The sequence below is a fragment of the Rhinoraja longicauda genome, chromosome 3 (assembly GCF_053455715.1).
Source record: "Rhinoraja longicauda isolate Sanriku21f chromosome 3, sRhiLon1.1, whole genome shotgun sequence".
Lineage (NCBI taxonomy): Eukaryota > Metazoa > Chordata > Chondrichthyes > Rajiformes > Arhynchobatidae > Rhinoraja > Rhinoraja longicauda.
The window spans coordinates 96,047,815-96,068,631 of record NC_135955.1 but is presented as its reverse complement, the minus strand read 5'-3'; the positions used below and the strand labels follow the sequence as shown (position 1 = coordinate 96,068,631).

The following is a 20,817-nucleotide window of genomic DNA, read 5'->3' as shown; positions in this document are numbered from 1 at the left end:
ATTAAGGGGTTGGACACGTTAGAGGCAGGAAACACGTTCCCAATGTTGGGGGAGTCCAGAACCAGGGGCCACAGTTTAAGAATAAGGGGTAGGCCATTTAGAACGGAGATGAGGAAAAACTTTTTCAGTCAGAGAGTTGTGAATCTGTGCAATTCTCTGCCTCAGAAGACAGTGGAGACCAATACTCTGAATGCATTCAGGAGAGAGCTAGATAGAGCGGGGGGTATGGGGAGAAGGCAGGAACGGGGTACTGATTGACAGTGATCAGCCATGATCACATTGAATGGCGGTGCTGGCTCGAAGGGCCGAATGGCCTACTCCTGCACCTATTGTCTATTGTCATTAGCAACATCCTAAACAGTGTAGTTTCGAGATACAGCATGGAAACAGGCCCCTTTGTCCATCTAATCAGCGATGACCAACAATCGCCCCGTACACTAGCTCTAGATCGTACACACAAGAGATAACTTACAGACGTCAATTAACCTACGAACCGGTAGGTCTTTGGGGTGTGGGAGCGCCCGTGGAAACCCACGCAGTCACGAGGAGAACATACAAACTCTGTCTAGACAGCACTCGTAGTCATGGTTGAACCCGGATCATAGAAATGTAGAAAATAGGTGCAGGAGTAGGCCATTCAAAATGGTCATGGCTGGTCATCCAAACTCAGTACCCCGTTCCGGCTTTTTCCCCATACCCCTTGACTCCCTTCAGCCCCAAGAGCTAAATCTAACTCTCTCTTGAAACCATCCAGTGAATTGGCCTCCACTGCCTTCTGTGGCAGAGAACTCCACAGATCCACAACTCTCTGGCGCTGTGAGGCAGCAACTCTACCACTGCCTCACCGTGCCGCCCCAATCATGTGAGTGATCCCTGATTATGTTGGCTGCTTTCCCGCGGCAGCATGAAATCCAGCTGGAATCGACGGGGTGTGGAGAGGCTGGTTTACACAATGATCTGTGCTGCCTTTACAACTGTGCAGTTTCTTGCTGTTTTGGGCAGGGCAGTTGCAATACCAATTCGTGGTGCGTCCTAATCGGATGCTTTCTATGGTGTTTCTATGAGAATGAATAAGAGTTATTGAGACACCAAATTTCTTTAGTCTTGTATCCTCTCAATATTTATTTGCATGAAATTTCTGCATATGCATTGCTGGACGTCAGATGAGCGGACTTAAATTTGGACATAATGGTTGGTTCAAGGGAGGTGATGAGAGAGAACTGGGTGACCTGTTAGTCGTTGAGAGACAGACTGTAGATAAGAAATGGCAGAGCGAAGGAGAGATCTTTGGCGAAGCCAGAGGTAATGGCTTTAACCATATAACCATATAACCATATAACAATTACAGCACGGAAACAGGCCCGTTCGGCCCTACTAGTCCACGCCGACCACTTTCTCTGACCTAGTCTCATCTACCTGCTCTCAGACCATAACATAACCCTCAAACATAACCCTCATAACCCTCAACATAACCCTCCAATCCCCTCCCATCCACATACCTATCCAATTTACTCTTAAATAATAAAATCGAGCCTGCCTCCACCACTTCCACCGGAAGCTCATTCCATACAGCCTCTGAGTAAAGATTTGGAAATAGTCAAGTCAAGTCAAATTTATTTGTCACATACACATACACGATGTGCAGTGAAATGAAAGTGGCAATGCCTGCTGGTTGTGCACAAAAAGAATTACAGTTACAGCATATAAATAAAGTTAATAAGTTACTATTAGTGTCGACAAAAATTTAGTCTCTGGGGTTATAAAAGTTGACAGTCCTGATGGCCTGTGGGAAGAAGCTCCGTCTCATCCTCTCCGTTTTCACAGCATGACAGCGGAGGCGTTTGCCTGATCGTAGCATCTGGAACAGTCCGTTACTGGGGTGGCAGGGGTCCCTCATGATCTTGCTTGCTCTGGATCTGCACCTCCTGATGTATAGGTCCTGCAGGGGGACGAGTGTAGTTCCCATGGTGTGTTCTGCCGAACGCACTACTCTCTGCAGGGCCATCCTGTCCTGGGCAGAGCTGTTCCCAAACCAGACTGTAATGTTGCCGGACAGGATGCTCTCTACAGCCCCAGAGTAGAAGCAATGAAGGATCCTCAGAGACACTCTGAATTTCCTCAGTTGTCTAAGGTGGTAAAGGCGCTGCTTAGCCTTACCCACCAGTGCGGCAATGTGCGTTGCCCACGTCAGATCCTCTGCGGACTCCTAAGTATTTAAAACTGCTCACCCTATCCACAATAGACCCATTTATCTCCAGTGGCGTGTACGTCCTTGGATGTTTAGCCCTTCTGAAGTCCACAATCAGCTCCTTTGTTTTAGTGACATTCAAGAGGAGGCTATTGTCCTGACACCAGAGTGCCAGATCAGCCACCTCCTCCCGGTAGGCCTTCTCATCGTTGTTGGAGATCCGGCCCACCACCACATTGTCATCAGCAAACTTGATGATGGAGTTTGAGCTGAACCTGGCCCCACAGTCATGTGTGTACAGGGAGTACAGTAGGGGGCTAAGGACGCAGCCCTGGGGGGATCCTATGTTCAGGGTGAGGGAGCTAGATGTATGTTCCCCCATCCTGACCACTTGGGGCCTGGCAGTGAGAAAGTCCAGGACCCAGGCACACAGAGGGGTGCTAAGCCCCAGTTCCAGCAGCTTCTCAACCAGTCTGCTGGGGACTATTGTGTTGAATGCTGAACTAAAGTCAATGAACAGCATCCTCACATAGCCCCCTGGCTGTCCAGATGAGAGAGAGCGGTGTGTGGACCTGTTCAGACGGTATGCGAACTGTAGTGGGTCCATGTTGCGAGGAAGGAGGGCCATTGCAAATGTTTTCTATTTTGCTTACATATGGATAGACAATAGACAATAGGTGCAGGAGTAGGCCATTCGGCCCTTTGAGCCAGCACTGCCATTCACTGTGATCATGGCTGATCATCCACAATCAGTACCCCGTTCCTGCCCCTCCCCATACCCCCTGACTCCGCTATCATTAAGAGCTCTATCTAATTCTCTCCTGAAAGCATCCAGAGAATTGGCCTCCACTGCCTTCTGAGGCAGAGAATTCCACAGATTTGCAACTCTCTGACTGAAAATGTTTTTCCTCATCTCCGTTCTAAATGGCCGACCTCTTACTCTTAAACTGTGGCCTCTGGTTCGGGACTCCTCCAGCATTGGGGACATGTTTCTTGCCTCTAACGTGTCCAATCCCTTAATAATCTTATATGTTTCAATAAGATCCCCACTCATCCTTCTAAATTCCAGTGTGTGCAAGCCCAGTTGCTCCAGTCTTTCAACGTACGACAGTCCCGCCATTCTGGGAATTAACCTCGTGAACCTACGCTGCACTCCCTCAATAGCAAGAATGTCCTTTCTCAAATTTGGAGACCAAAACTGCACACAGTACTCCAGGTGTGGTCTCACTAGAGCCCTGTACAACTGCAGAAGGACCTCTTTGCTCCTATACTCAACTCCTCTTGTCGTGAAGACCAACATGCCATTAACTCTCTTCACTGCCTGCTGTACCTGCATGCTTACTTTCAGTGACTGATAGCTAAGCATAATTTAGTTTAGTTACAGAGATACAACGCGCAAAAAGGCCCTACGGCCCAACGAGTCTGCGCCGACCAGCGATCCCCGCACACTGATACTACCTACACACACTTTGGACGATTTTACCTTTACACTAAGCCAATTAACCTACAAACCCGTATGTCTTTGGAGTATGGGAGGAAACCAAAGATCTCTGAGAAAACCCATGCAGGTGAAGGGGAGAACATACAAACTCCATACAGACGGCACTGGTAGTCAGGATTGACCCCGGGTCCCTGGCGCTGTAAGGCAGCAACTTTACCGCCAGACAATGCAGAAGAAGCTATGGTCAACTACAAACCATGTAACTATATTTTAAATAAGAGTATTGGTATTGTATGAAATTACACAATTGTTTTCTTCATTGCAATTAGATAAAGATGTTGCAAAAGGCTTTTCAGAAGCCATTACGGATGCCATTATTAAGGTGAATTCGCAATCTGCCATCCTATTTGGAGCGGAGAGCACCCTGTTTGTATGGCCTAAATTCCACGTCTCTACACAGGCTTCAGAACTCACGGAGACCAGTAACTGCAAATCCATCTTAAGATTTGTGCCGTAAGTAGCAGAATGGAATATATATGAAATCTGTTGATAATATTTTGGGATAGGTTTTTGGGGCCATCGTTAGGATTTGAGTAATGCTTACTTCCAGTTTGGATGTTGAACGCAGTGGTGAAGCCTCGCGGGGCAACCCGCGGTCGACGAGAGTGTGGGGGGACCGACGTGAGGGGGGGGGGGTGAAGAACAATGGAGGACCCGGCATGGGGACGGAGGGAGGGAGGGAGGGAGGGATGGAAGGGGGAAGCAAAATGGACAATGGAGGAGACGGCACACTTTGTAACTCTGTCAGCGCCGTAGGTGGCCGCTCTTTGTAGGCACGGTGGCGCAGCAGTAGAGTTGCTGCCTTACAGCGAATGCAGCGCCTGAGACTCAGGTTCGATCCTGATTACGGGCTCCGTCTGTACGGAGTTTGTACATTCTCCCCGTGACCTGCGTGGGTTTTCTCCGAGATCTTCGGTTTCCTCCCACACTCCAAAGACGTACAGGTATGTAGGTTAATTGGCTGGGTAAAATGTAAAAATTGTCCCATGTGGGTGTAGGATAGAGTTAATGTGCGGGGATCTCTGGGCGGCGCGGACTCGGTGGACCGAAGGGCCTGTTTCCGCGCTGTATCTCTAAATCTAAATCTAAAAAAATCTATACCTTGGGCGTGCAAGCAAAGAAATGCACTGTGCCTCGTCACATGTGACAATAAAGTACTCCAAAGAATTTTACAAGTATTGATTTTGATATTCCAAAGTTTGTATTTGGAAAGTCCTTCAAGTGCACGATATTTCAATTGCACAAGAATGCGTTTACTTAGTCTCCTCATTAGTTCATTTGTGGCGGCATGGTAGCGCAGCGGTAGAGTTGCTGCCTTGCCTGCCGAGACCCAGGTTTGATTTTGACTACTGGTGCTGTCTGTAAGAATAAGGGGTAGGCCATTTAGAACGGAGATGAGGAAAAACGTTTTCAGTCAGAGAGTTGTGAATCTGGAATTCTCTGCCTCAGAAGGCAGTGGAGGCCAATTCTCTGAATGCATTCAAGAGAGAGCTGGATAGAGGTCTTAAGGATAGCGGAGTCAGGGGGTATGGGGAGAGGGCAGGAATGGGGTACTGATTGAGAATGATCAGCCATAATCACATTGAATGGTGGTGCTGGCTCGAAGGACCGAATGGCCTACTCCTGCACTTATTGTCTATTGTATGTAGTTTGCACATTCTGCCTGTGTTCTGATGTCCGCTCATTCCGCATGTGTTTTCTCCGTGAACTCCAGTTTCCTCCCACACTCCAAAGATGTATAGGTTTGTAGGTTAATTGGCTTCGATAAAAAAACTGTAAATTGTCCCTAGTGTGTGGGATAGTGCTAGTGTACGGGGATCGCTGGTCAGCGCGGACATGATGGTCCGAAGGGCCTATTTGTGTGCTGTATCTCTAAACTAAACTAAACATTAGAGAATTCCTGATTTTAATTCCTTCACCATTAATGGCCAGCCATTTTAGCTCAGGCCCTTAAAAAATCAATGACTCGTCTGGACTTCACCTTTACTCTTTCTCCTATTTTTTTTTAATTTTTAATTTTTTAAAGCATATGTACAAATAATAATAAACGACAAACTGGTTTTAGAGTTCTTACATAGCTTCAATTTTAAATTTTTAAAGAAAAAATAAAGATGAAAAGAGACGGAAAAAAAAGACTATAAACTAATAGAGAGAAAGCAAAGAAAAAAGAGAATTACAAACATAAAAATTATGGGGATAGATCCGGGAGTTAGTGAGTATAGTTGTACATCCAACCCTAAACTCAAGTTTTAACTTTAGTTTTAAATTTTAGTTTTGTGACAAACCCATTTACTTTTTTTAAAAATTCAATAAATGGAGACCATATTTTAAAAAATAGATCTGGTTTGTCAATTAAGGCAAACCTTATTTTTTCCAAATGCAAGGTCTCGGTCATTTCCATAATCCACATTTTAGTTGTGGGGGTTACTGTTTTTTTCCAAAATTTAAGTATTAATTTTTTCGCAGTTATTAAACTGTAGTCAAGAAAGCGTCTCTGACTTAACGTAAAATTTGTAATGTGTTCTGATACTCCTAAAATTATTAATTTTGGATCTAAATCCAGTTGGTTATCGATAACTTTGGAAATTATTTTTAAAATATCGATCCAAAAAATTTGCATATTTGTACAAGTCACAAAAGTGTGAGTTAAATTGGCTTCTTGTTGTCCCGTTTGTCCTAATAGCTGTTTATGTGACTTGGTGTTTAATTTTATTTGATAACATTCCAGTTATACACTTTTGGATGATTTGCGGAGATAGATAGATCCTTGATTAGTATGGGTGTCAGAGGTTATGGGGAGAAGGCAGGAGAATGGGGTTAGAAGAGAGAGATAGATCAGCCATGACTGAATGGCGGAGTAGACTTGATGGGCCGATGGGAGAGAAGGCAGGTACAGGATACTAAGTTGGATGATCAGCCATGATCATATTGAATGGCGGTGCAGGCTCGAAGGGCCGAAGGCCCTACTCCTGCACCTATTTTCTATGTTTCTATGAATGGTCTAATTCTACTCCTTCACTTTTGACCTTGTGCTATTTTATATCCCTTGTCTTCATCAAGCTTGCATCCCTCAGATCTCTGTGAAACAATTCAGGCATCTTCTTGATTTTCAGACTTGAATCATTGTTGGGGCCTCGTTCTGCCGTATGGGGCCAAATGTCTGGAGAAATGGTGAACATTTCTACCTCTTGACCTCTCTGACTTTACAGGAGTTCCTTTGGAATTATCTTTTGTACCAACATCAGGCGAGAGGTACAGATGAGTGAAAACGCACACCTCCAGATTCAGGGACAGTTTGCGTTCCCTCGCCTCGGCCTCTTGCCTCTACAGGGCCTCGGCAAGGCCAGCAGCACAATCAAAGACGAGTCTCGCCCCGGCCACTCCCTCTTCTCCCCTCTCCCATCAGGCAAAAGGTGTAGAAGTGTGAAAACGCACACCTCCAGATTCAGGGACAGTTTCTTCCCAGCTGTTATCAGGCAACTGAACCATCCTACCACAACCAGAGAGCAGTGCTGACCTACTATCGACCTCATTGGAGACCCTCGGACTATCTTTGATCAGATTTTACTGGCTTTATCTTGCACAAAACGTAAATCATGTTATTCCCTTGATCATAGACAATAGGTGCAGGAGGAGGCCATTTGGCCCTTCGAGCCAGCACCGCCATTCAATGTGATCATGGCTGATCATTCTCAATCAGTACCCCGTTCCTGCCTTCTCCCTATACCCCTGACTCCGCTATCCTTAAGAGCTCTATCTAGCTCTCTCTTGAATGCATTCAGAGAATTGGCCTCCATTGCCTTCTGAGGCAGAGAATTCCACAGATTCACAACTCTGACTGAAAAAGTTTTTCCTCATCTCAGCTCCTCATGTTTCTGTACACTGTGAATGGCTCGATTCAAGTATTCCATATAGTTCCTCTTCCTTCTCCCCTACCCCTCCGTCCCTCTTTGTTCTCAGTGACCCCCCCCCCCCCCCATACCGGGTCCCACTTTGTTTTCGGAAATGCTCCCCCCACCCCACCCTGGGTCCCTCCTTGCCATGCCGACCATCCCTGACCTTGCCTTTCCAAGGATATATAAATCCTATCCCTTATGGATATTATTGATGAAAATCCACATCACTGAGGTGAAGCTCAACAATAAACAATTACATTTAAATAAACAAACGGCGATCAAGTCCGAAGCCCTCCAGTTTCCTGGCACCTCACCTGTGGCTTGGCTAGTGAAGATGAACAAATAAAGGACTTTTTTGAGGTAAAGATGACTGACAAAATTACATGAACTGATTAAATAAATATTTCAAGAAATGGCCTGACATGTGATGCGTTGCAATTGAGCAGGAAGCTGTGTGTGTGTTTGGAAATGTCAATGTAGTGCAGTAAGGCTTTGAATAATCAGCGATTAAATTTAATTTGCAATTTCTGGTCATAAATACCTATACTTAGATAAAATATATGGATGTATAATAATATTTCACAAATTCAGCAGCCGCACACGATACAGCTAGATACACGAGCGAATGGGTGTGAATTGTTAAGCATTTGCTTCGATATGTACAATGACTTACCACCAGTGTATAATTTTATTTCAGCATTGAGGTCAATGACTTTCTTAAAAAGATTCCCAAAAAGAAATCTGTGAAAGTCGAACCTGTGGTAAGTTTATCATTTTTTTGTGAACTGTTAAGTTTTTACAGATGTAAAATGATTTTGTATTTGTTGAAATGTTTTCTCTTTGCAATACACAGTTGGCAAGGTTTCACTTGTCGACAATTAAAAAAAAAAATATATATATGGTCAGGTACAAGGAGAAGACAGGTTCAGAAGGATATACTAGACCAAGTGGACCCGTTGGGCCCAAACCTCTCCTGCATTGGTGCAGCACCCTCTCCTCTCCCCTCCGCCCCCTCCGCCTCCCCCCTTGCCCCCTCCGTCTCCCTTTCCCCCTCCCTCCCTCCTCCCCCTTCCCCTCCCCCCACTCTGTCCCCCTTAACCCCTCTTATCCTCCCTCCTTCCCCTCCCTTCACCCCCTCTCTCCCTTCCCCCCTCTCTCCCTTCCCCCTCCCCCTTCCCGAGGAGATAGATTTAAAAATTAAAATGTGAATAACTTTTAAAATATAACACCGATTTCAATTAAACTTCTTTCATTAGCACCAAAGGGACAACGGTGAGTAAGGTTGCCCTAAAATTGTCGTGCTATCATGTACCGCTTTGGCTGTAGCTCAGGAACAAACAAACAAACAAACAAATTAGAGTTTTAGTATACAGATATGGGTCAAACGCCGGCAGGTCAGACTAATGTAGATGGGGCATTTTGGTTAGCATGGGCAAATTGGGCCGAAGGGCCTATTTCCACGCTGTATGACTCTATGGCGTGTGCAGGATTTTATCCATTCTGAGCAACTCTGGGCAAAAAACTGTTCATTTACCCGACCCATTCCTCTCATGATTTTTTACACCTCTATCAGATCACCCCCTCATCCTCCTACGCACCAAAGAATAAAGTCCTTGCCTGCTCAACCTCTCCCTACAGCTCAGGCCCTTGAGTTCTGGCAACATCCTTGAAAATCTTCTCTACACCCTTACCAGCTTGACATCTTTCCTATAACATGGTGGCCAAAACTGAGCGCAATACTGTGAATGTGGCCACACCAACATCTTATATAACTGCAACATGACCTCCCAACCTCGATACTCAATACTATGCCTTTTTACAATACAATACAATATATCTTTATTGTCATTGTACAGGGGTACAACGAGATTGGGAATGCACCTCCCATACGATGCAATAATTTAATTAGCTAGTCAGTATTAATTTAAACAACCCAATGAAACAAATTGTAACAGTTTTAAAACAGAATAAAGTGTAAGTAGAGAGAAATCACTTTTTTGTAAATGTCCGTCACTAGTTTTTCTCCTGTGATGGAGATGGTGAGGTCCAGAAACGGGAGGGAGATGTCATTTTGTCTGAAGAAGGGTCTCGACCCGAAACGTCACCCATTCCTTCTCTCCCGAGTTGCTGCCTGACCTGCTGAGTTACTCCAGCATTTTGTGAATAAATCAAAAAGTGTAAGTAGATCTGTGCCGGATCACTGTGCGATGTGACCATCCGGCTCAGCAGGACCACCATTCAATGTGATCATGGCTGATCATTCTCAATCAGTACCCCGTTCCTGCCTTCTCCCCATACCCCCTGACTCCGCTATCTTTAAGAGCTCTATCTAGCTCTCTCTTGAAAGCATCCAGAGAATTGGCCTCCACTGCCTTCTGAGGCAGAGAATTCCACAGATTTACAGCTCTCTGACTGAAAAAGTTTTCCTCATCTCCATTCTAAATGGCCTACCCCTTATTCTTAAACTGTGGCCCCTTGTTCTGGACTCCCCCAACATTGGGAACATGTTTCCTGTCTCTAATGTGTCCAATCCCTTAATAATTTTATATGTTTCAATAAGATCCCCTCTCGTCCTTTTAAATTCCAGTGTATATACAAGCCTAGTCGCTCCAGTCTTTCAACATATGACAGTCCCCCCATTCTGGGAATTAACCTTGTGAACCTACGCTGCACTCCCTCAATAGCAAGAATATCCTTCCTCAAATTTGGAGACCAAAACTGCACACAGTACTCCAGGTGCGGTCTCACTAGGGCCTTGTACAACTGCAAGTTGTAATTTTGTAAGTTTCAATGAGGTCCCCCCTCAATCTTCTAAGCTCCAGAGAGGCCCAGTGCTGTCAAACGCTCATCATATGCTAACCCATTCATTCCTAGAATCATTCTTGTAAACCTCCTCTGGACTGTCTCTAGAGCCAGCACATCCTTCCTCGGATATGGGGCCCAAATTTGCACATAGTACTCCAAATGTGGCCTGACCAGTGCCTTATAGAGCTTCAGCATTACATTGCAGTTTCTGTATTCTAGCCCTCCTGATATACGTTCTAGCTGCCTAAATGGTGTCAGAGCTCAACCAGGTAGTCCGGCACCTTGAGTTTATGAGGCCCAAAAGCTAAGCAGAATATATCCTGAAGAAACCATCCCGTTTGTCCTGGTTGGAATTCATCTCTCACTTAACCTATTAATTTCATGATGCCAGTTTAGAAATGTAATCATTTGCATCATAGACCGACGATGTCGATGTTGAACATCATACTAAGTACACATACATACCTGGTATGTATTGACAGTGCCTAAGTAGAGATGGTTTAAGGCTTCAAGTTTTTAGGAGTATATATCACCAGCAACTTGTCCTGGACCAACCATTTTGAAGCAATGGCCAAGAAAGCTCACCAACGCCTCTACTTACTTTCAAGGCTTAGGAAGTTTGGCATGTCCCCAGCAACTCTCACCAGCTTCTACAGATGCGCAGTGGAAAGCATTTTATCGGGATGCATCACAACATGGTTTGGGAACAGCTCCATCCAAGAGCGCAAACAATTGCAGAATTGTGGACGCAGCCCAGACCATCACACAAACCAACCTCCCTTCCATTGACTCCATCTTCACTTCACGCTGCCTCGGCAAGACCACCAGCATAATCAAGGACAAGTTGCACTCCCTCTTCTCCCCTCTCCCATCAGGGAAGAGGTACAGAAGTGTGAAAACGCACACCTCCAGATTCAGGGACAGTTGCTTCCCAGCTGTTATCAGGCAATTGAACCATTCTACCACCAACTCCAGAGCGGTCCTACCCACCATCTATCTCATTGGAGACTGACAGACTATCTTAACTCTGACTTTACTGGACTCTATCGTGCACTAAACATTATTCTCTTTCTCCTTTATCTGTACACTGTGGATGGCTCGATTGTAATCATGTACAGTCTTTCCACTGATTGGATAGCACGCAACAAAAAAGCTTTTCACTGTACCTCAGTACACGTGACAATAAACTTATGAACTAACTACATTAAACTAATCTCCCCTGTCTGCTCGTGATCCATATCCCTGCAGGTTCGTGCAAATCTTGTTTTTGTCTTGTGTAGGAAGGAACTGCAAATGCTGGTTTAAACCGTAGACACAAAAAGCTGGAGTAACTCAGCAGGTCAGTCAGCATCACTGTAGAAAGGGAATAGGTGACGTTTCGGGTCTTGTCTCTTCGTCAGACTGGAGTCTGAAGAAGGGTCTCGACCCAAAACTTCACCTATTCCCTTTCTACATGTGCGTTTTCACACTTCTGTACCTCTTCCCTGTCTGACCCGCTGAGTTACTCCGGCTTTTTGTGTCTGTCTTTGTTTTTGTCTTTTGTTGTTTGTTGGCCCGTTTTATGATATAATTGATTCTAGCGTTGATGTTTTTATCTTTCAGCGAGTCATAAACCTGGAGCTTATGTTTGAGTCGACAAGGCCCGGGATAGTTGAAAGCGTTTTCATCCAGAATGATACCAAGGCGTGTTTTCATTTTAAGCTGATTCTTCCTATTGATGTGGTCATATTTGCTAATCCTGACGATTCGTGGTTCAAGTAGGTACCATTCTAATTATTAAATAGTGCCTGAATTCGTGTAGTACCTGGGCAATAGTGCTTTGGTGAAGTAGAATTTGGTAGATTTGCTTCATTATACTTGAGAATAGCACAGCACGGAAACAGCACTACGGCCCACAATGTCCGTGTTGAACGTGATGCCGTGTTAAACTAATCTCCTCTGCCTTCATTTAATCCATTTCCCTTCATTCTCTTCATGTTCATGTGCCGATCTAAAATGTAACTTCCATATCTGCCTCCACCACTACCCCTGGCACCACATTCCAGGTACTTGCCACCCTCTGTGTAACCCCCAAAAAACTTGCCCCACAGGTCATGAAGATGCTGCCCAAGTTTGCTTAGTTTTATTTTGAGACACTTACTGGATTCTTTATATCTTCCATTGAAACATAACATATCTAGAGTCATACAGTGCAGAAACAGGCCCTTTGGCCCAACATGCCCCATCCACACTAGTCCCACGTGCCTACGTTTGGTCCATAACCCACAAAAAACCTATCCTATCCATGTGCCTGTCTAAATGCTTCTTAAACGTTGCGATAGAACCTGCCTCTACTACCTCCCCGTTCCATACACCCACCGCACTTTGTGTAAAAATTATAACGTGATAACATAGAACTAGTGTGAAATGGAAATCGATGGTTGGTGTGTCGAAGGGTCTGCATTCGTGATGTTTCTTTTAAAAAAACTAAAGAAAATTTATTTAACATAACAATAATAATGATAAATTCCTTTATTCGTCCCACACCGGGGAAATTTACAGTGTTACAGCAGCAAATTGGATAGCAAACGAGCAAGAGATCATTCATTATAAATAAAAGATACATAAATTGTCATCAGTTTTCTGTGTGTTCTTAGCTGTTATTGTTGACTGGTCTGCTGGGAGCAGTGCTGGTTGTGCAGTCTCACAGCAGCGGGAAGGAAGGAAGGACCTCCTATATCTTTCCTTCACGCACTTGGGGTAAAGGAGTCTGTCACTGAAGGAGCTATTCAGTGCAGTGACAGTGTCCTGCATGCGGTGGGAGTCGTTGTCCAGCAGCGATGTTAGTTTTGCCATCATCCTCCTCTCTCCCACCACCTGCACTGTCGAGGGGGCAACCCAGGACAGAGCTGGCCTTCCTGACCAGCTTGTCGAGTCTCTTCCCCTCCGCCGCTGAGATGCTGCTGCTCCAGCAGACCACTCCATAGAAAATGGCCGATGCCACCACCGTGTTGTAGAAGATCCTTAGGAGTGCCCCCTGCACTCCAAAGGACCTGAGTCTCCTTAGCAGATAAAGTCTGCTCTGGACCTTTCTGCACAGCGCATCGGTATTTTCCACGGTCATGAAACATGATTCCACGGTCGATATTACTTGCCATGAAAAATAGTGTGATAAAGAATCAACTCAAGAAATTATTAATTATATACTAAAAATTTGCATCACACTAGTAAGAGTTAGTTTTGTCGTCTCATTTAATTTCAAAACCATCATTTATGGGTTTGAGTGCTGAAAGTGAAGCAGGTGATAAATTGCATACAAATACTGAGAGAATTTAAATCCTTCCATTATTATTTGAGGAAAAAGCCATGGAAACGGTTGAGTGATGCAAGAAAAATGATTACACGGTGGCGCAGCGGTAGAGTTACAATAGACAATAGGCGCAGGAGGAGGCCATTCGGCCCTTCGAGCCAGCACCGCCATTCAATGTGATCATGGCTGATCATTCTCAATCAGTACCCCGTTCCTGCCTTCTCCCCATACCCCCTGACTCCGCTATCCTTAAGAGCTCTATCCAGCTCTCTCTTGGATGCATTCAGAGAATTGGCCTCCACTGCCTTCTGAGGCAGAGTTGCTGCCTTACAGCAAATGCAGCGCCGGAGACCTGGGTTCGATCCCGACTACGGGTGCTGTCCGTACGGATTTTGTCCGTTCTCTCCGTTACCTGCGTGGGTTTTCTCCGAGATCTTAGGTTTCCTCCCACACTCCAAAGACGTACAGGTTTGTAGGTTAATTGGCTTGGTAAATGTCAAAAAGAATTGTCTCTAGTGGGTGTAGGATAGTGTTAATGTGCGGGGATCGCACATTACACACCGCGGACTTGGTGGGCCGAAAGGGTCTGTTTCCGCGCTGTATCTCTAAACTAAACTAAATCAGTCTTTACGATAAAATTCTGCTTTGCCAAGCGTTTTTAATCACAAATTATATTTTCCCACAGACTACAGGATCAGATTGTAGAATCGATTTCTTCACAGTTATCTGAAATGGAGAAATGTATTCAAAGATATTCGAAAGGACGGACTGTTCCAATTCCCCAGCCATTTCACTTTGAATTGCCGGATAAATCTACTCTAACCACAGTAATATATCCTGCTGGAATCGCTGAAGAAGAAATGGAGGCACAGCGAAAAGTATGGTCAGGGGATGGGTTCTTATAAATTTGTTCAGGTTATTTCATGCATCATGAAATGGTCAAGCTAGCAATTTAATTTTTAACAGTGCTCTCTGAAATGATCATAGAGTCATCCAGTGTAAGAAAATAACTGCAGATGCTGGTACAACTCGAAGGTATCACAAAATGCTGGAGTAACTCAGCGGGTCAGGCAGCATCTCAGGAGAGAAGGAATGGGTGACGTTTTGGGTCGAGGAGACCCGAAACGTCACCCATTCCTTCTCTCCTGAGATGCTGCCTGACCCGCTGAGTTACTCCAGCATTTTGTGATACCTTCGATAGAGTCATCCAGCGTGAAAACAGGCCCTTTGGCCCAACTTGCCCACACCGGCCAACATGTCCCAGCTACACTAGTCCCAGCTGCCTGCGTTTGGCCCATATACATCTCACTAAACCTGTTCTATCCACGCACCTGTCTGTTTCTTAAACATTGGGATAGTCCCAGCCTCAACTACCCCCTCGGGCAGCTTGTTCCATACACCCACCACACTTTGTGTGAAAAGGTTGCCCCTCCTGTGGTCAGACTAGCAACTTTGTTTTTAAGTTTTAGATGCAATCCTTTTTATCCCTTCAAATGTATTTGAATTGTCTGTTAATAGGAAAGCCATTGTAAGATGTTACGGTCTTCTGCAATAAATCCCCTGGTATTCTGATTTGTTGCCCAGTCCCAGATCCAGTAAAAAAGGCAGATTTTTAAATTAATTACTAAGCTGCTGCTAATTTTGGCTTTTGTACTCCACATTGGGTGTTTTGAGTTTGTTTCAGTTTTTATAGCGTTTAAAATACTCGGTATAGGATAGTCTCGTTATTAATGGAAGCAGTTTGGAGAGGTTCGGAGCGACACAGTGGTGCAGCGGTAGAGTTGCTGCCTTACAGCGCCAGAGACCCGGGTTCCATCCTGTCTACGGGCGCTGTCTGTACGGAGTTTGTACGTTCTCACCGTGACCTGCGTGGGTTTTCTCCGGTTTCCTCCCACAGTCCAAAGATGTACAGGTTTGTAGGTTAATTGGCTTTGTATCATTGTAAATTGTCCCGTGTAAGTGTGCAAGGATTGCTGGTCGGTGTGGACTCAGTGGACCGAAGGGCCTGTTTCCACGCAGGAACTCTAAACTAAATTAAGTTGCTGGGCTGATACCTGGAATCGCTGGGTTGTCTTATGAGGAAAAGCTGATCAGGGTCGATATGAGTCTGCTGGAGTTTAGAAGAATGCAAGGAGACTTGATTGAAACATACTCGTCCCTGTTCAGCCTTGACAGCTTGGATGCAGTGAATATGTTTACTTTTGTAGGAAAACCTACAACCGAGGGTACTGTATATAAATAAGGGGTCAGAGATTGATAGATTTTTGGTTATGGGGAGAAGGCAGGAAAATGCGGTTAAGTGAGAAAGGTAGATGAACATGATTGGATGTTGCAGTGGACATGATGGACTGAAAAACCTAATCCTGCTCCTATAAACGTATAAGATTATTAAGGGGTTGGACACGTTAGAGGCAGGAAACATGTTCCCAATGTTGGGGGAGTCCAGAACAAGGGGCCACAGTTTAAGAATAAGGGGTAGGCCATTTAGAACTGAGATGAGGAAAAACTTTTTCAGTCAGAGAGTTGTGAATCTGTGGAATTCTCTGCCTCGGAAGGCAGTGGAGGCCAATTCTCTGAATGCATTCAAGAGAGAGCTGGATAGAGCTCTTAAGGATAGCGGAGTCAGGGGGTATGGGGAGAAGGCAGGAACAGGGCACTGATTGAGAATGATCGTCCATGATCACATTGAATGGCGGTGCTGGCTCGAAGGGCCGAATGGCCTCCTCCTGCACCTATTGTCTATGATCACATTGAATGGCGGTGCTGGCTCGAAGGGCCGAATGGCCTCCTCCTGCACCTATTGTCTATAACAGGAATTTATGAACATTTTTTAAAAGGCAATCTATTCCTATTAAAATCGATATTAAAATGCTTGTACTTCCTTGATGCTTGCAGGAGAAACATCAGGAACTTGGTCTCGATGATAAGCCATATCTACGCCGTACTATGTCCTATAATTTTCCAAATGAGGAGTTACTGAATAAATATCTGCGAAACATACACCAGTACATTTTCCTTGCGGATGCGGAGGACTTCAAGGTGTGCATCTAAATCTATAGTATTAGACTGTTTTTGTAAAATAAAATTGCCGAACATAAAATATCCTTGCAGCTCCAAACATTGTTCTGGAAAATAACTGCAGATGCTGGTTCAAATCGAAGGTAGACACAAAATGCTGGAGTAACTCAGCGGGTCAGGCAGCATCTCAGGAGAGAAGGAATCGGTGACGTTTCGGGTCTCAATGGCCTGTTTCCTTTCTCATCGTTACTTTTGTACACATCATTCATTTGGGCCATATTTCTCTACATCACTGTCTGTATCTCTCTCGAGTCCCCATGACTCTCAGTCTGAAGAAGGGTCTCGACCTGAAACGTCACCCATTCCTTTTCTCCAGAGATGCTGCCTGACCCGCTGAGTTACTCCAGCATTTTGTGTCTACCAAATATTGTTATGCTGCGTCAACAGATTGAAAATCACTATCACTTTAAATTTCAAGCTGACAAATGTAATCTTTACCTTGAATAGGTTTGCCTAGTTCATGGATCGTACACCTATCACCACTATTCACAGGATGAGATGAATGATGTTGGTTGGGGCTGTGCATATCGTGCTTTGCAAACCATCATCTCCTGGTACATATATCAGGGGTACATCACCATTCCTATACCAACCCATGAGGACATCCAAAAGGTACGAACGTTTATTTGAAAGGTATTATTTTTCATTTTTACCTGAGCGTCGGCATTTATTAATCAGCAATCCCTGTTAAATGCTCACATTTTTTAGAGATACAACGCGGAACAGGCCCTTCTGCCCACCGAGTCTGTGCCGACCAGTGACCCCCCGTATGCTAGCAATATCCTACACACTAGAGACAATTTACAATCTGTACCGAAGCCAACTGACGTACAGACCTGTACGTCTTTGGAGTGGGAGGGAACCGGAGCACCCATGGAAAACCAACGCGGTCACGGGGACAACGTGCAAACTCCGTTTGGACAGCACCCGTAGTCAGGATCGAACCTGGGTCTCTGACGTTGTAAAGCAGCAACTCTACCGCTGCGCCACCATGCCGCCCCATTTTTCTATCTTTTTTTTTTAAGTGTCTGTCGTGACTTTGTAAAAACATGGAACTGCAGATGCTGGTTAAAACACACAAGAACACAGAGTGCAGGAATAACTCAGCAGCTCTGGAGCACGTGGATAGACCCAAAGCATTACCTACGCATGTTCTCCAGAGATGCTGCCTGACCGGCTGAGTTGATCCAGCACTTTGTGCCCCAGACATGACTTTGTGCCCAGCATTCTCGCCTCTGAAGCGAAAGGTTATGGTTCAAGTCACACTACAGAGACTAAAGCACATTTGATGTTACGCTCAACTGCAGGACTAAGTGCAGTTCTCGTTCATCGCAATGGTACTAGTTGCTGCACCTGCTCCAAGATCTGCATCTTTATCTCTTCCATTTGATAACAAAGGTAGTTGCCCAGGACAGGGTCATCCCAGTTTTGCCACATAGAGAGGATGTGAGTTCAATGAGATAAATGACTGGGATGCACCACAGCACGGTCTGGAACAGCTCCATCCAAGACCGCAAGAAATTGCAGAGAATTGTGGACGCTGCCCAGACCATCACACAAACCAACCTCCCTTCCATTGACTCCATCTGCACCTCACAAGGCCAGCAGCATAATCAAGGAGGAGTCTTGTGAAACCGCACACCTCCAGATTCAGGGACAGTTTCTTCCCAGCTCTTATCAAGCAACTGAACCATCCTACCACAACCAGAGCGCAGTCCTAAGCTACTATCTATCTCATTGGTGACCCTCAGACTATCTTTCATTGGACTCTATCTTGCACAAAATGTTATCCAAGTTATTCACTTAACTCTATTTACTGTGGATGGCTCGATTTAATTCATGTTTTGTCTTTCCACTGACTGATTAGCATGCCACAAAAGCTTTTCAGTGTACGTCGGTACACTAAACTAAAATGATTGCTGATGTGTTTCTCTGTAAGAAAAGAGGACCTAAATCTAGCTACTTTCCTGGTTGAATATTTACTTAATCCCAGATAGTCTTATTAATTATTTTCTTTAGTGATTTTTAATACAAGGAAGCATCTTTGTTTCTCTTTTCACTGAATCTCCATGTTTGCCAAATCTTTTTTTTCAATGGCAGAATCAATCAGATCTAATGTCCCTATAAGGACATAAAGTGCTCGAGTAACTAAGCAGTAGATAGACATTAAGTGCTGGAGTAACTCAGCAGGTCAGCCAGCATCTCTGGAGAACATGGATGGGTGACGTTTCGGGTCGAGACCCTTCTTCAGATACTTAAACCTGTAGTAGCGCCATCGTTTGATAGTTCATGTTTTGAGTAATCAGTAAAAAGCTTTTCACTGCACCTTGGTACACGTGACAATAAATAAAATAAACTAAGACATGCCATTATTAAAACGACATGTAACAGTTTTCCTCGAATTTATCACAAAAAGCTGGAGTAACTCAGTGGGTCAGGCAGCATATCTGGAGAGAAGGAATGGGTGACGTTTCAGGTTGAGACCTTTCAGACTGAATTTGTTAGGTTTGAAATCATAAGCAATGCTCCCTTTTTAAATATATCTCTTGTGAAAATTGCATTGATTTTAATTATTTACATTTTTGTATTTTCAGAGATTGGTATCGGCTGGAGATAAACCTCCTGCTTTTGTGGGATCATCAGACTGGATTGGATCGATTGAGCTACAGTCAGTTTTAAAAACAATGAAGATTGAATCGAAGATCTTAAACATTGCGTAAGGAAAATACTTAGATGTGGTCTTATCTACTCAATAACTCTGTTTTAACGTTCCATAATGGGCTTGTCTTATCTTTCCGACAACACCTAATGATCACAGTGTTCATAAATTCATAGTTTATAGGAGCAGAGTTAAGCCATTCAGCCCATCAAGTCTACTCCGCCATTCAATCGTGGCTTATCTGTCTTTCCCTCTCAACCCCATTCTCCTGCCTTCTCCACATAACCCTTGACACCTGATCCTATCCATGAGAGGGAGAAAATACCACATCAACTCAGGTAGACCCTGCTATCATTTTAAACTTTGCAGTTAGACCTTGTTACCCTGAGGAAATATATCTGAAGTTTATGAAACCTGTCCTCGTATTGCAGTCTTTTCTGCCGTGACATTTTGGTTTTTCTGAACGATAGCACTTAAGAATATAATGTACCCTTCCTGAATTTTAGTACTAAAAATACAGTGCTTCAGAGCACCCTGACAAATAATTTGTTGAATTTTTGTTTATTACATATTATATGTGTATTGTGGTTTCGGGCTGTTATGCTGCTACAAGTAAAAATCTCAATATAGGTTTAAGGTGCCGGGGGAAAGATTTAATAGGAACCCGAGGAACAACCTTTTTTACACAAAGGGTGGTGGGTGTATGGAACGAGCTGACAGATGAAGGATGAGAGGAGATCTTATCGAAATGTAAAAGATTATTAAGGGATTGGACACGTTAGAGGCAGGAAACATGTTCCCAATGTTGGGGGAGTCCAGAACAAGGGGCCACAGTTTAAGAATAAGGGGTAGGCCATTTAGAACTGAGATGAGGAAAAACTTTTTCAGTCAGAGAGTTGTGAATCTGTGGAATTCTCTGCCTCAGAAGGCAGTGGAGGCCAATTATCTGAACGCATTCAAGAGAGAGCTACATAGAGCTCTTAAGGATAGCGGAGTCAGGGGGTATGGGGAGAGGGCAGGAACGGGGTACTGATTGAGAAGGATCAGCCATGATCACATTGAATGGCGGTGCTGGCTCGAAGGGCCGAATGGCCTCCTCCTGCACCTATTGTCTATTGTCTATGAAGTAGTCGAGGCAGGTACTATCACAACATCTTAAAATCATTTGGACAGATACATGGATAGCACAGGTTTAGGGGGATGTGGGCCAAACACGGGCAGGTAGGACTAGTGTAGATGGGGCCTTTCAGTTTAGTTTATTGTCCTGTGTACCAAAGTACAGTGAAAAGTGTTGGTCAGCATGAGCACGATCGTCGGGCCGAAGGGCCTGTTTCCACGCTCTATAACAACGTTACGTAATCGGTACACATGGCAATTAAACATTCTTGACGCCACATCATC

General features: G+C 44.6%; 1 protein-coding gene across 1 annotated transcript in view; it reads left to right on the top strand.

The window, feature by feature from the left end:
- ufsp2 (ufm1-specific peptidase 2) overlaps positions 1-20,817 on the top strand; it is a 31,532-nt gene that overhangs the window by 5,418 nt on the left and 5,297 nt on the right. The window contains exons 3-9 of the mRNA XM_078396691.1: positions 3,959-4,142; positions 8,283-8,346; positions 11,993-12,147; positions 14,365-14,557; positions 16,575-16,718; positions 17,205-17,369; positions 19,352-19,473. Coding sequence (XP_078252817.1) covers positions 3,959-4,142; positions 8,283-8,346; positions 11,993-12,147; positions 14,365-14,557; positions 16,575-16,718; positions 17,205-17,369; positions 19,352-19,473 — 1,027 coding nt within the window. The remainder of the gene's footprint in view (positions 1-3,958; positions 4,143-8,282; positions 8,347-11,992; positions 12,148-14,364; positions 14,558-16,574; positions 16,719-17,204; positions 17,370-19,351; positions 19,474-20,817) is intronic.